The following is a 16,124-nucleotide window of genomic DNA, read 5'->3' as shown; positions in this document are numbered from 1 at the left end:
AAAATGTATGCAACTTTCGTACACTGACGGCTTAAAACTTTACTATACGATACTGAAGCACAAAGACGTACTTTTTCTGCACGAACAGCTGGAAGTCTTTGCTGAATGGTGTCAAATTAACGATTGTAACGCCTGTTGCAAATTTGAGCCGAAATTTTTTTTGTGAACATATTACCACGAGCGACCGATATTTTGATATCACAATACGTCATAATTAATTCCTCTGTATGCATTTTTCTGTATTCCGCACTTTGTTGTTTTTGTTCGTGCCTTCATTGCCGGTCGTGCTCAAGCATCGGTGTTTTTTCACCTTTTTCTTTCCACTCTACCTTACTCAGTACCATTCTTATAACTAGCTTATAACTAGGCTTCATCGTTAGTAAAGCAGAGTACAGCACAAAGGGAAGGTGTGTATGTGTTTTTTTCCTTACTACTTTACCTCGCCAATCTCGTTCCTAGAACCAGCTATTGTTATAATTTGCCTATGGATAAATAGAAGTTTCATTACTCGCCTCAAACCAGTACCATTTATATAAACTTACCATGACAAGAGCCTACAAATGCAGCATTTAGTATGAAGCAAGGATGTATGCTGTACTTAAAGGGACACTACTCGCTATGATGCAACTCCCAAGGATACTGTGGTATTTTATAGAAATTCAGCACGACCCATTGCCCCGATTGTGCCAGTTCCTAGACAAGCTCCTCTGGTGGACAAATCGGGAAAGCCTTAGCGTGCGATGGGGTTTCCATTCTCACACCCTAGAGCAAAGCACGATGCTTCTGACTCCCCAATTGGGGTATTTACTGTTCTAACTGAGGGAATGTTCTTAGAAACTGATTGCTAAAAATTCCTGCAGCAATATTATATCATTTTATATTAGTTTCAGCGGATCTTCTGTGATATATTTTCACAAGCACATACGTAATCGATCGGGCCCGAGTCTGCCTTGACAAACGAGTGGTCGTGGGTTCGAATCTTAGTAGAATCAGGCCATTCAATGTTAAGTGACTTTAGCATGGGTTTATTCTCAGGCCCCTCCACATCCTTCCTGCTGCATTCTGCATTTACTAACAATGAAAGCCTCTTGCCAGGGCAAGTTATAAGAGTGGTACTTGCTTGAGGTGCGAATGAAGCCTCTTGTTCAAGGGCAAATTATAGCTTGTTCCGCTTCCTGGTTATAGGAACGAGATTGGTAATGCATAAGTAGTAAGGAACACATACATACACACATACACACCCTCACTCTGTGCTGAACTCTGCTTTACCGACCATGAAGCCTTTAGCCGGGACTGGTTATAAGAATGATACTTGCTCGAGGTGCGAATGAAGCCTCTTGTCCAAGGACAAATTGTAACTAGTCTCCGCACTTCCTGGCTCTAGAGTTAGATTGGTTGAAAAGTAGTAAGAAGCGTAGAGGGAAAAAGGGGTGAAAACACACCGACACATTAAGCACGGATAATAAGCAATTCGCTCACTCTATAGCGATACTGCAATAACAACGAAGTGCGGAACAACACCTGGATAAGATCACTATAGATCAAAATGGTGGTCATAGTGATAATATCCACACACACACACACACACACACACACACACACACACACACACACACACACACACACACAAAATCGATCGTGCGTCCCACAAGGAAGCAATCTTGAACCTTTGCTTTTGCATTTTTCTTCAATAATGTTTGGAAAGTACTATCTTTAGGATGCAGACTTTTGAATGCGGATGATTTGAAGCTTTTCTCGTTGTCAAGTCCATTCGAAAGATTATCGCAAACTCCAACGGCTTTTCAATATCTTTGTCAACTGGTGCAAAACCAATGAGCTTATCATCAGTATGCGTAAATGCTCGCAGTCATTTAATAGCCAAAAAATGTTCCGACAACCATTGACGGCGAGTTGCTAGAAAGAGTCTCCGATATCAAAGACATCGGTGTAGACCTTGAACGACAAACTCTCCTTCCGTGAACATTACTCATACAATTTCGGCTTTATCATTCAAGTCACCAATGAATTTAGGGCAATATGGATGCCTGCACATTCTTTACTATTCTCTCGTGTGGTCCATAAATGAATATACAGCTGTGTTTGGAATTCTTACACAGGTATTTGGTCCTCAGGATTGGAAGCCGTTCAATCAAAGTTCATTCGATATGCGTTTATGTTTCTTCATTGGAGAAACGCATAAAATTTATCTCGGTATCAAGACCACTGTCGTTTGTTGAACATGGACACGTACGTTGAAAAGAAAACGAAAATAGAAAGGGTTCTCTTCTTTGTGAAGGTTTTAGTCGGCAAATTGGATTGTCCCACCAGCTCGGCTCAAATCAATATCAGTGCCGTCACACACCTTCTACGAAATAGAGATTTTATTTTACCGGACTTCATGCGTACCAAATAGGGCCAAACTGAACCCATTCGTGTTATGTGTTGTTTGTTTATTAGTGATACCTTCAATTATTATGAGTTTTTTGTTGCGTGTAATAATTTTAAGCAAGGATTGCTACTCTCAAGTGCTTTTAGATAAGTTATTAAGTTAGTATTTTTATCCATGTATGTAGACACCAGCGTCAGATAAATCTTTGAACAAATACAAACACGAAATATATTTTCAACATTCTTTTCATTTCAGTTCATACTTAAAATTATCGATCACAGAAACGTGAAAAATTTTCATGGTATAATCAGTTTTACTGCTGCATCAATTCTTTTGAAGATTATTGTAAGTGGCGTACTTTTAGAACAAACCAAAAATTACATATTCTTTGACCAACATGGTTTTATGTCCGGCTGGTCAATGGCTATTGATTTACTGTACTCTACTGCTATGTATAATTTTCCTGGGGCTTGTCTCGAGGCACGACTCTGGTCTAACAAAGAGTTAGAGTCAATAGAACCGTAGCACTAGCCCTACTGTTTCATCTTTTGGATTGTGAGATGAAATCGATTCCTATACATATAATCTATTTAGCAGTGTTTCAGACGGTGCTCAAGGAAGCAACTTAGGTCCATTGTTTTTCATCCTATTTTTTAATGATGGTGCCCTTTTATTTGAGAACGACTGTAAATTTTTTATGCTCATGGTCTAAAGCTATGTTTTGTTACACGTTCTATTGAGGATTGTGACCGTCTGCAATCAATGATTGATATGTGTAAATGAAGGTGTTGTGATTACGTTTTATTACGATTACGTTGCTTCAAACACATCAATTTTGCTTATCAAATTGCTGGTGTCACACTTTTAGGAGTCTGAGCTATCCATCTGAGCATCCTGCTAGATATGACTTTGAGATAGTAGTTGGGATCGATTTGCCATATGTTCTAATACGGTAAATAGACAAAAATTCACGTGGTAATGGATTATTTGTAGCAATTGTTAAGAAATTTTCCGATATCAGCGTCCCCCAAATTGTTACAAAGTCAAAGTGTATCGCAGCATTGGAACCGATGGGAAAACTCAATCTGTGATGAAAACCATTCCAATTTTGGTCTTTTGAACTACAGACAATATTATAACGCCATCAGTCGAAAGTTAATCGAAACCCCCCTCCCTCCCTACCACACCGCACCACCACCACAGTTGCCATCGGGGAAACTTTGCCTTCTAATTCGTTTTATCATCTCGACGAAAAGCAACCTCCCGGCGTTTGGATGCTCCGGCAAACCGCAAAAGCGCTCGAGTAAACACACAATTTACGAGACGACTGAAGCTAACGTGCAAATTTATGCGATATGTAACGCGCCGCGGTACATATAGCATTTCAGAAACCCCATAAAAGAGGTTTTACAACATTATTCCGACCGACGGAAATGGCCCGCAGCAAGGTCAGGACATTTCTTTTGGTCCTACTTTCCGCACCCACAGAGCAGTAGCGGCGGTGGTAGCAACGAACGGTAGAAACGATTCTTCAACGATACAACATCAAAGGAGTTTATGTGGCAACATATTTCACCCGTTTGCGCTTTTTTCTTTTTCACCTCACCGGGGGCCGTTTCTTTTTCCGCTGGGACGACATGTGGTGATGGTGCTTTCACGACACACACGGTTGCGACACTCGGGTTTTCGTAAAAAAAAGAACCATCCATGTGTGTCCTTTGCATTTGGAGCAACAAAGACATGCATTGCTTTGTGAAATTGTGCCATACTCGCGGGGCTGTTCATCACGAGCTTTGTGCCGCAAGCTTGAATTGCCATTTCGGGCGGGAAGATAACAAACCACGTCACTGGATAATCGTTTCTACGATACTTTTCCTGCCAGCTTTCGCGCCATTCGGTATGAATCACTCCCAATATGCCATCTCCAAACGATGCCACTTCTTATCACGGCTTTGCCGGAAGTGAACGTTTTCGGTTTGATTGACGGAATTAGATTTCAGGAAGCAATACTTTTTTGCACGCACGTTCGTGGGCATTTCGAGACCGGCAGGCCATTACGATCCGCGTGTGACATCCTGTCAGGGGACGATGACAATATATGCCAGCTCTTTGCTTTGCGTCAAAACTGACTCAAGTTTTCGTTTCGGTTTTTTCTTTCTTTCTCCCCCACAGCCTCGCGTATTCGATACGAGATCACAAGCGGTAACATAGGCGGTGCCTTCGCGGTGAAGAACATGACGGGTGCTATCTACGTCGCTGGCGCCCTGGATTACGAGACGAGAAAGCGAGTAAGTATGCCTACAACAGATTTTCCGACCAAACCCAAAAGCGACGCGTCGGGTGACGACGATCGAGACGAAGAAGACTCTGCGGTGACAATGATTGGCTGGCGGTGCCTGGCTGACAGGCTGGCAGGCTGGTTGGCTGGCTTCTGGCAGACAACCCCGTCGAAAGTCTTCTTCGTCGCACAGTGAAATAAATTGTAGAATATTTTAAACTTTTTCTTTACTGTTTTCTTAATCTCAATTATCAAATTCTTTGTATTAATGTTTATTATGTTTAATTGATCTATTTAAATTTTCTAGAAAGTGTTTCACGATATATACTTTATGAACGTACAAACACTAGTTATATAAATCATACTGATATTATTATATTAATCTCACTGATCCACCAAATCATTTTTGAAAAGTTCTATTGACATACAGCTGCTAAGCTTGGTCAAATTTTAACAGATATTGATTTTGGTCTAGGTTTTTAACCAATTTTATCACACTGTGCCTTGTACGGAGCGGAAAAAATCTGCAGGGCTGAACTGAATTGGAAGCGATTATTATTCTTTTTTTATTTTTTTTTGTTGTGCTACTACCGAACGGAAAAGCTTATAATATTTTCCGATTCGCGGTACGGGTTCTCAGTCACCAGCAGCATCGCAGAGCGCCGGTCCGGTTCAACTCCAGCAGCCAGCAGCGCAGCGTGTCTCTGCGTGATGTACGCGGGTGCTGGTGACAAGGCAAATTGTATCCGGAATTTTCAAAGGATCGCGCCACTGAGCCGATAACAAGCTGGTGACAATTTAAAGTTACGGCATTGCCCCATTGGCAAGGCGTCGGTCGCAGTACCGCACCCCATGGGTGATGTTTGAGTTTACTTTTTCTCACTCGTATTATGAAAACTCCAGATGGGATTGTCACGTGATTGCTTGGGGTTTAAAATGTAGCTCGGAAATTGATTGACAATCATTTTCGGATTAGATTGGTTTTGTTATGGGATCGTACGTTTAGTGTGTTTAGTTCGACGTGATGTTCAATTTATAAGGAATTAAGTCCGTTCTATTCTATATTTATTCATGATGCCGAGTTAATCATACTTTGTGATACACCGGTTAGTAGGACAATCCGCAAGCGGATATTCTATTTTCAGGATAACTGTATGAAAAAAACAACACAAACCATAATATTGAGTCATCCAGAGGCACCGAAGTTATAGATAAATCCCCTCGTCGACGTGCGTCGACAGACATTTAATTTAATAAACATTTGTTTGCTTCTCCATTATTCATTTACTTGTTACGTTGATCTATGTCTATCTGTGTCTATCTATATATCTATGTATACGATACATACGAAACGACGCTAAAAATTCGCGTGATTTTATACAATATGACTCTTGTCTTGGTCTATAAATTTCTACAATAACTCTTAATTGGGTAATTAATAAATTAACGCCAGTATATTGAATGATTTCCACCGGTTCTCATTTGAATCTTACGTAGTCTGCTTCGAAGTCATCGGCCTCATTAGGGTTGCCTGTTGAATATTGGCCTTCGTTGGTTGTTCAACCGACATTCAGCGAATGCACCGTCAAGAGTTAAGCGCAGAACCGCTTTATCTAAATGATGCAAATTAATTGAACCCGGATCGGTACAACGTCAAATGATGTTCTAAAACAACGCCTTACATCAAGGCCAATTCTCATGTTTACCATCAAAAGTTGGTATGGGCGTTTTTAAAGGCTGTTGCTTAACAATCATTCGGGTGGGCTGAGCAAAACTTGTGGAAGAAATTCGTGCAACGACACTAAAGGAAAACATTTTCGGTAAAAAGATTCTGAACGGAATTTAAGGTAACGTTACTGCTAATTGGCTTTGGAGAAATACCGATCTGATTCGAGTTTGTACATTATCAGTTTCGTGCGGAGTCGTATGTTCCTTGTTCGAAAAGTCTTGCGGTGTGCAAAGAAGGCCCGATTTCCTCAGTGCAAATGCAACATTGATTTTCTTACTTGTGTTGTTTAGACGATGAAAAAAGATGCCAAATATATGAACTTATCAACCGCTGTCATCAGTAGTCATCATCCATTAGTTAGCTTCATTTGAGCTTCTACTTCTATGCTGTATGATTTGAATACAGGCCTTCAACCATGGACTTGAATGAAAAAAGATTGTTACATCGTAAATTAGAATACCTACATGGAAGACATGGAAGATATCTTCAGCCAATTTGTTCATTAGAATCACGAACGACGATGATCCTAATTGATTACCTTGCGGTATTCCAGAGTGTACAGTAAATGAGCAAATTGGAGTTATAGAACAATCTATAACTCGGGACTGGAGTGTCGCAGAAAAAACTTTTTTCTTATCATCATACCCTGCATAGTTGAAGATGCAGCTGAATCAACATGTTTCTTCCACTTTGAACGCTTTTCTTTAGCACTATTAACTTGTCCGCCCGCTTTGCCGAAGTCGTTGTTTGACAATTGCCCAAACTTTTTCAATGGGTCAAAACTCCGGACAACTTGGAGGCTTCATCTCTTTTGGCACAAAATAGACATCATTAGCTGCATACGACTTTACCCTCTTAAATGATTCTACCTGTACATAGGTCGGATTTAGCTAAAACTTAGTTGAAACTACTCAAAATTCCCCTAAAGTGTACAAACACAAATTTTAGGTAAAAAATTCAACCAATTTTGACTACTTGCTGCCGATAATTGAATTATTCTCTGTATCAAATAACGCACTTTTAAGTTCCTGCCACCAATTATTTGGTTGAAAACTACTCAAGATCGAAGTTTGTACACTTTAAGGGCATTTTGAGTAGTTTTAACCAAGTTTTAGCTAAATCCAACCAATTTTCGGGTGAACTTCTTTAAGAGTGTAGCACCTCTTTACAGTAGTGACAGCTAGCTCAATCGGACCACAATACATCGTTACCATTATGTTTACGAATGAATGGTAAAATTCTTTCATGTATAAACTTGATGTCATTCCTGAGGAAGTGATGAAAGGCTCAGTCTTCAGTGCACAGCTACATATTCCTTGCCAGATCATGGGCTTCTTTGCGAATTTATCAACAAAGACGAACTTATGCTTGCCTGGCACATCGCCACGCCCATTAATGGTAAAATGTATCATTTTTGATCGGGAAATTGCTTGAAATCCATTTTAACGTAGGTTTCGTCCGTTGAATTTCATCAAAACTTGCTCGTACAAATGCCTAGTACGTTTCTTGGATGCCAAAATCTGCTTCAAGTGCCAATTCGGATGTTTACTGGCACTGTAAAACCTATGGTCTTCTCGAGCGAGGATATTTCGAGTGGTTTGATAGTTGGCATCTTACCTTCTTGTCATATCCCGGATGGAGATGCCAGGATAGGACTTAACGCACCTCAATATCTTGGTCCTCAGCTTTCAGTCCCTAGTTCCGGTTTTCTTAAAAGTTCTTTGCCGCCTTTTCACATCTGCCTAGGTTCTCCTTACAACCATTTAGAACATTACACACTATTGAGTATGGCATTTTCCGCACTTCCGCCAGCTTTGGCCCAGACCACTCTGGATTTTCCAGGTGTTTGTGCAGGATTTTTTTACGTCGTTCGAGTTGCATACTGCTCACAGCAACGTGGTGGAATATTTTGACGAAACTTGCACCAGTTGACATAAGCATGTAAACAAAGTCACCGGCACCTTGTGTTGTGGAACTGGAACCTTTGCCATCGGTTCCAGTTCCTAACACAAAGGGTGTGCCGGCGGCGCACGAAGGGCGTCCAGATTTACCTTTAGCCAGGATCTAAGGCAGGCCTGGAGTATTTGAAAGGAACTTTATCTGAGTAACGGGAAGATTATCTGTTTTACAAAGCTCGAGCACGCGGCACTGATCTTTAAGAAAATCCAGTATCTTTTCAAGATCAAGCTATTTACCATGCGTTTACTTACGAATTATGAGATCAAGGCACGAGGTTAGTAGCATATTGATGAACAACTCTGTAGTTCCCTCAACAGGTTGGTCAAGGATCAAGAAACTTCAACTTTTCAATGTGCTGGGAACAAATTTCAAACTATGCACGCAATTCAGTGTGAGATTCTTTCATTATCTTTTTCATAGTTAACTATCCAGAGACGCTTATCCTCCAATCGCTTGCCAAATATTTCCCATGCACTTAAAAATTAAAATTATTCAATTAAAATTATTAAAATTCTTTTCTATAAGTGTCCTGGAATCAGATATTCCTGCTGCTGCACCAATCAATGAATTAAGTAAACAACAGCGCAACTTAATTGCATTGGAATCGGTACAATGTCCAATGAGACATCGCCTTACATCGATGCCAATTCTCCTATTTACCATCAAAAGTTGGTATTGGAGTTTTTAAAGGCTGTTGATGAAAAATTAGCTGGGCGCGCTAAGCAAAACTTATGGAAAGAATTGAGGCAACTGCGCTAGAGGACGACATACAGGGCTTCTTTTTCTTCTTCTTCTTCTTCTTCTTCTTCTTATTCGTAGAGCCTGGGTGTGCGCTTGGAGAATCAAGATTTTCTCTCTACTCTGTACTCAGTCCTGGGCTACTCGTAGCCAATTCATTGAGTGTCTCGATGCACGCAAGTTGGTTTCAACGTATTCGAGCGATCTGACTGCACAATCGTCCGGCAACCTTTCGACGTGGCCGGCCCTCCATAGTCTACCAACTTTCGCCTGTTGTACGAAAGGAATCTCGCCAAGTAGTGCCTGCAGCACATGGTTCATACGCCTACGCCACTCTCAGCTTTCTTTTTGTACTCCGCCAAAATAGTCTGTAATACCTTTAGTTCAAACACGACAAGTGGACGTATGTCTTCCGTAAGCAAAATTATTGTCTCAAGTTCATAGAGGACTACCGGTATGATTAGCGATTTGTACATCGTCAGCTTCGTGCGGCGACGTATGCTGCTTGATCGAAGCGTCTTGCGCAGGTAAAAGTAGGCACGACTTCCAACTTGATTACGTCGTTGAATATCCTTACTCGCATTAATGTCGGCGTTGACCAGAAATCCCAAATATTTGAACTCATCAATTACTTCCAATTCATCGCCATCTATAGTCACTATCTGTGAGAAGCGAACGATATTTTCTCTGGAGCCTCTTCACACCATATATTTGGTTTTCGACGCATTGATTTGTTTGTAACCCAATCCTTCCTACCTCCGTTTTTAGTCTAGCTTAGTTTGCCTCCGCCGTCCAAAGGTTTCTAGTAATGATGTCAAGGTCGTCGGCGAATGCTTGGTGTTGGCTACTTTTTCTGACGATTTTTTCTCTCGCTTCGATGAACCTCTCGACGGATCACACCTTCAATAGCGATGTTAAATAAGATACATGACAGTCCATCCCCTTGCCGCAACCCTCTACGTGATTCGAAGGAACTCGAGAGTGCCTCCGAAACACTCACGTAGCACGTTACTCGCTCCAGGGTAGCTTTGACCAGCCGCGTCAGTTTGTCCGGAAAACCGTTCACGTGCATTATGTGCCATAACTGTTCGCGCTCGACTGTAGCGCATGCTGCCTTTAATTCCACTAAAATATGATACGTGTGTACGTTGTACTTCCGACATTTCTGAAGGATTTGTCGGAGAGTGAAAATTTTGTAGTTATTTAATAATATACCGTGGACCCCCGTTCGTTTGACCGTTTTTAATCTGAACACTTTTTAATTTGAACCCCGCTGGTTTGCACGATGTGCAAATTAAAAATGGTTCAAATGTCATTCTCAACATTGTCTTCGCAGACAATTCACAGAAACACAATTTTTTTGTACTGATCTAGCGTGTTTAATCCTAGTTTATTCAGTTTCACATTTCGTTTCCCAACGATTACCATAGAAATCCGATCGGAGAATAACATATTCGCTGCTTGCAACTACCAACTAAACGAGACTAAATCAAACCACCAAAACAATAACAAAGAGCAGGGCGGCCAGTTCATACAAGTTTCAGCATATTTAGGGTTGCTAGTTGTTCAAATTAAAAACGAACCCCGTTAGTTTGCATGAGGAATCGTTCAAACGAACGGGGGTCCACTGTAATATGATTGGCAGTAATATAGTTACCCTCAAAAATAAAATCTAAGCCTACATCTAACTATATCTGGGCTTATGTCAATGGTTACTATTTTCTGAAGTGTATCGAAGGTGTTCATGAAGACGGAAGTTGGTTCGTTCTGGAAGTAATCGGCAGTTCGGCTATTGTACGCCTCGAGGGGACCGTCCACCAAATAGCATAGGTCGTGAAAAGGTGGTAGCTGTTCGGCGTTCCATTCGAGATTCGTAAGAGCCAATCTAATAAATTACGTCTGGATTCCTTCTACTCACTGAATGTAAGTAATCGAAAAATTAACTGGGCTAACTTTTCTCGTGAATGTCATTACTGAACGCTTTTCCGCATTTACCTTTAATATTAATACACGGTTTTCATAATACTTTCCAACATGTCCTAGGTCGAGCTGTAATTGTAGGCAATCATCCATGAACGTGATAGGTAAAAAGATTTTTACTTCGTTTGCATAAATTAGAATTACTGCATGGAAGATATCTTCAGGTAATTTGTTCATGAGAATCGCGTACAACAATGGTCCTACCTTGTGAAACTCTAGTGGCACAGTCAATGAGAAAAATTTGTTGTCACAATTTTTTTTAAATTATATTGTTATGATACAATATCAACCAGTTGTACAGTGAGCCTCGAGCACCAACATCTTCAACTGCCTGCAGGATGCTTAATGCTAACGGCTTCAAATGCTTTGCTGAGAACAGTATTAATGCAATTCACTTGTAATACAATCCGTAACCATCGAGGTGAACACAATCAGGTTTGTAACGATTGGTTTCTTCTTCAAGAATCTATAATGCACAGAATAAATGCGGGTAACTACATTGTTTGTAAAGGTAACAATATACCAACGAATCGAAGAGTTTCGGAATAGCCAATTGTATAGTACCCTACTAGCACAGTTGTAACAATCCAGTTGTGGCAACCGATACACGACTATTTTCAGTCATTAATAAGTTGCTACAACTAGAAATGTCATAAGTGTGCTGCTTGGGTAACTCCACGATAGTTTTCTCTACCTCTAGCATCCTTTTTATGTTTCGGAGTAGAAATCTTCCAGATTCCCATAAAATGGCAGGAGGCTGGTGATGTATCGAGCAAGGTCGTGAACGGAAACACAAGTTCTTGCTGAAACTGCTTGAGGATACTATTTGTTAGCACATCTAGACAAGCGGATTTGTTGATATCGATCTCACAAATATCGTTTTCCATACAAGTAATGGGCAGTTGGTTTGGTGTCTCGTCAGTATCAATGGGGAATACACTGATACTGCCAGCTGCTTCAGTAAACACACTTTTAAAATATGACGCAGAAAGCTCACCTGATCATTGAACATCAAAATTTTTGCTTTCATTAATGTAACAAGCGCCGGCGTAATTGATTCTTAGTCCAATTTATTTAGCTTCCACTTTTAGACTCGCGTAAATTGCTTCCGCAGATACAAAATTTCTAGCTAGAAAGTCCGCGAATTCTAGAAGTTGGCAACTCTTACTTAAGAGCTTTGATTTGAAGCCATTTTGATTTCTACTCGTCCAATCATACCTTCAAATGCGATGTTAAATAACGCACAAAGAATGCCTTTGAAAAGCTGTGTCAGTTTAACTGAAAATCCATATTATGTAGCTCATTGTTTGCGTAGCTGTTGCTGATCGACTGTATCGTATAGTGCCTTAAAATCAAATTTTTGAAATCATTATTTTTGAAGAATCCAATGAAGTGCCGTTACCAATGCACAGTGGTCCAGAAACAAAAGTTAAGTGGAAACTTACTTTTGTGGTTAAGCGATTCATAATAGCTTCCCACAATGTTCAGCAAAGTTGTTCAACTCCAAAAGACAATTAATGTGAAATCGATGACCAAGTTTCAGTTCGGCTATTGGCTTGTAAATACATAATACATAATGACGTTTTGAAGAAAAGAGATAGAAGAATAATTTGTTCGACACAGTTGTAGCTAAGAAATATATAAATAACTTTCCAAAAGACATAGTAGGCGTATTTTTCATAGTTTTTGACTTACAGGGTGTTTTATATAAAGACCTTCCCAAAATCACTTTTTCGCTAATTACTTCAAATTTAATGGTTTTATTGCATCATGATGTTTTACAAAGTTGTTGTTACCACAATAGATCTCTATAATTGGTCGCAGTGGTTCATGCTCCTACAAAAAAAAAACTCATTTGCAAAGTAATGAAAATTGAAAGTCACATATTTATCCAGAACAGCTCGTGCAGATAGAAAACTGATGTTATATCCGAAATCCGAAGACTATTTTACGTGATAACTGGAAGAAATTGTGTCATGGTACGTCAAATTTTGTTTTGACTATTGCATGTTGGCTCTGATCGTTTTCAAGAAGATATTAGAAAATGCTGCATAGTAGAAAATGGTCAAACATGGAATAATTAAACTTAAATTACTCGAGTTAGACAAAAAACCAGTTTTTTATTTTCACAAAAGTTTGAGATAAAACTTCAAGCTTTCATAAACGGCCAAGTTTGATTTTTTTTCATTTGCTCCTTTCTGAGATATTCTGTTTTGAAAAAGACTAAAAAAACACAAGAAAAACGTTAGAATTCGTTATACGTACGAATTTTATACATGTAATGTTCTACAAAAATATGTCTTTTGATAAGAGAAACAACTTTGTAAAACATTATGATGCAATAAAACTATTACATATGAGTAATTAGCGAAAAAATGATTTTTGAGAGGCCTTTACATAAAACACCGTGTGGGTCAAAAACTATGGAAAATACGCCTATTATGTCTTTTGGAAAGTTATTTATATATTCTTTAACTACAATTTTGTCGAAGAAATGATTCTGCTATTTCTTTTCTATAAAAAGTTATTATGTGTTATGTGTAACAAGCCAAACTGTAACTTGGTCGATTTCACATTAATTGTCTTTTAGAGTTGAATAACTTTGCTGAACATTGTGGGTAGCTATTTTGAACCACAAAAAACTTTCCACTTAATTTTCGCCTCTGGACCACTGTGCAATGGTTTCTTACCATGTTTGAAGAGTTCTACTGCGGGTTGGTCCATTTTGCCGTTTTCTGGCCAGATCTCTTTAAGATTGGGAGCCGGGACGCTTCTATCATTTGTGGTCATTCCCAGGTTAATTTCCTTTCCGTCTTCTTCCATTTTATCGCAATTGAGGTGCTCATCGAAGAACTGACTACACCTATCGATCGCCCCACACTCGTTTTTGGCAAGCTTTTCTCCTCGTTTCTACACGTGTCAGATTTCATTCCCTTACGAGATTGGTTCACCTTCGCATATCTTTATGCCAGTAAAGTTATTCTAATTCTTAACTTGGTATTATCCATCAAACCACCCTTTTCGTGGGCTGGAGGTTACTTCATCTAGAGAAGCTTCAATTTTCGAGCGTAGAGGCGCCTGTCTCCATGAAAGAAGAGCGTCATGCGAAGCCCGTTCCCAGCTCGTACGGAGCTCTGTCAAACCTGTGGACCTTGCCGTCACAGATCTTTTACACCTTCGCGTCTTTGTAACAGATCTCCTGCAGTGCCACGATGCCAAATTCTCGTGGTTCTGTCCACTGACAAAATTCGGCGATCTGCAGCTCCTGGTACCAAGCTTTCATTCTATATCCTTATTTTGTTACCTGGGGCCATGCCCAGCATTTTGAGTCGCATTTTCTTGATAGTTCTTAGTAGTTTGATTTAGGTAGGCTGCCTCACAAAGGCTCCGTTACCGAATCTCGTGATGGGGCTCGGCTGCTATCTTAAGTGCCGAGACAACACGTTACTTAATTAAGCTGTTCACTCCGAGTCAAACGCTGTCGTGAGCCGCTCCTAACCTAGGGTGCAGACGCTCACTAGGTCGAGGAAACGTCTACCAGTCAAGAGACGCTCATGGCTGGCAAGGTTATCACCAACGCACAGCATTTGCAACCCTTCCCAGTCTGACCTCGGTTTGTTCCGGGGTTGGTTACCCAACCACTATTATATTTGCTCGCATATCGGATGGTATCACGAGACTGTAGGGATTGGCGTTGCTGGATAAAAGACTGAGAACCACTGAGAGCCAGTATTATGCCTATCTAAAGGCACGTACGAATTAACTAACCGTTTATCAAACAATGTGTGTAAATTTACTTATTTCATCATGAAAGTATTTCCCTATTAACATACAATTTTCAGCTGCATTTTGAGCATGGCGCTTGGACATCTAAAAAAATTAATTTGCCCAATGGCTATTCCATTTTATTGTTTCGTTGAAGCACAACAAAAATTTATAAAATTCCTGCTGAAGATTTCTGAAACGCCATTTTAGGTCGGGCACTGTTAAATGCGAAAATATGAAAGCCATAATTACATATATTATTGATAATTGAAAAAAAAACAGAGCCAGTTAACGACAGAAAAATACTCATAAATTTGATTGCAGCAGGCAAGGTTGATCCTTTGGTTGTGTTGGAGGTTGGTTGTTAAATTCGGTCAATTCAATTTAATTTTCCGTATTGTTAAACAATATCTTGGCTCTTGTATCCAAGCACCTTACACTCGGGTAGCTGTTTTCCGACAATAGTATGACAAATACCCGGTATCACTCCAAGCCTAGAAAACTTGGCTCCGTTGGCATTGGTTTGTTGCAAGACATTGCCAACAGCTTAGCAGCAGCTCAGACTTCCATAAAACCCTGCCCTATAAATTAATGCCCTAATCTACGAGATGACACTGTGCGTAATTTATCACCAAAACAAACCGGTGGTGTTTGCTTTTATGGCGCGTCACTTCGAGTCTTGTTTACGGCACCAGTCGCCAATTCAGGCGGACATGAAAGGGCAATCCTCCTGCTCCTACATAGGTAAGCCTTCTTTTTATTTGAAACAAAAAATACTTGTACTCGGCGTTCCGCCGAGTTGTTAATGTGTCCCAATGGTCCGGAAAACCAATGGAATGTTTTCGTTTGCCATAGCATAACATTGCGGTTGATTTTATTTCATTCATTTATCTGCTCGCTACAGGCCCCGTAGTGAACCCCGTTTGTCTCCGCTGGGAAAGGTTCCGATTCATGAAAGCCTTGATTCAATATTTTAATTTGAGTTTTATATTAAATTAATGTCATTTTTATTTGGAGCAATATCCTGTTTGGTTGGTGCTCGAAGCAATGTTATTATAACTACATACATGGTAGAATGGCCATCAGTTTCTGTCTTTGCCAGTGGCTACTATCATCGAACCGGCAATGGAATGATGATAGCGGAAACCATCGTTACACAATCAGAGACGGTCGACAAGGATAAAGTGTCGAATCCAAAGTGCCGGCCGGTCCGTTCGGACTGCTGTGGACAATACCGCACTCGTAGTGCGCTTGTGGTGTTCGTTGTCATTATTGATAGCGGTTAT

General features: G+C 40.2%; 1 protein-coding gene across 1 annotated transcript in view; it reads left to right on the top strand.

The window, feature by feature from the left end:
- LOC128741142 (neural-cadherin) overlaps positions 1 to 16,124 on the top strand; it is a 136,876-nt gene that overhangs the window by 37,265 nt on the left and 83,487 nt on the right. Inside the window, exon 3 of the mRNA XM_053836742.1 lies at positions 4,562 to 4,677. Within this exon, the coding sequence (XP_053692717.1) occupies positions 4,562 to 4,677 (116 nt within the window). The remainder of the gene's footprint in view (positions 1 to 4,561; positions 4,678 to 16,124) is intronic.

Source organism: Sabethes cyaneus, chromosome 3, assembly GCF_943734655.1.
Source record: "Sabethes cyaneus chromosome 3, idSabCyanKW18_F2, whole genome shotgun sequence".
Taxonomy (NCBI): domain Eukaryota; kingdom Metazoa; phylum Arthropoda; class Insecta; order Diptera; family Culicidae; genus Sabethes; species Sabethes cyaneus.
This window is presented reverse-complemented; position numbering and strand designations above follow the sequence as displayed.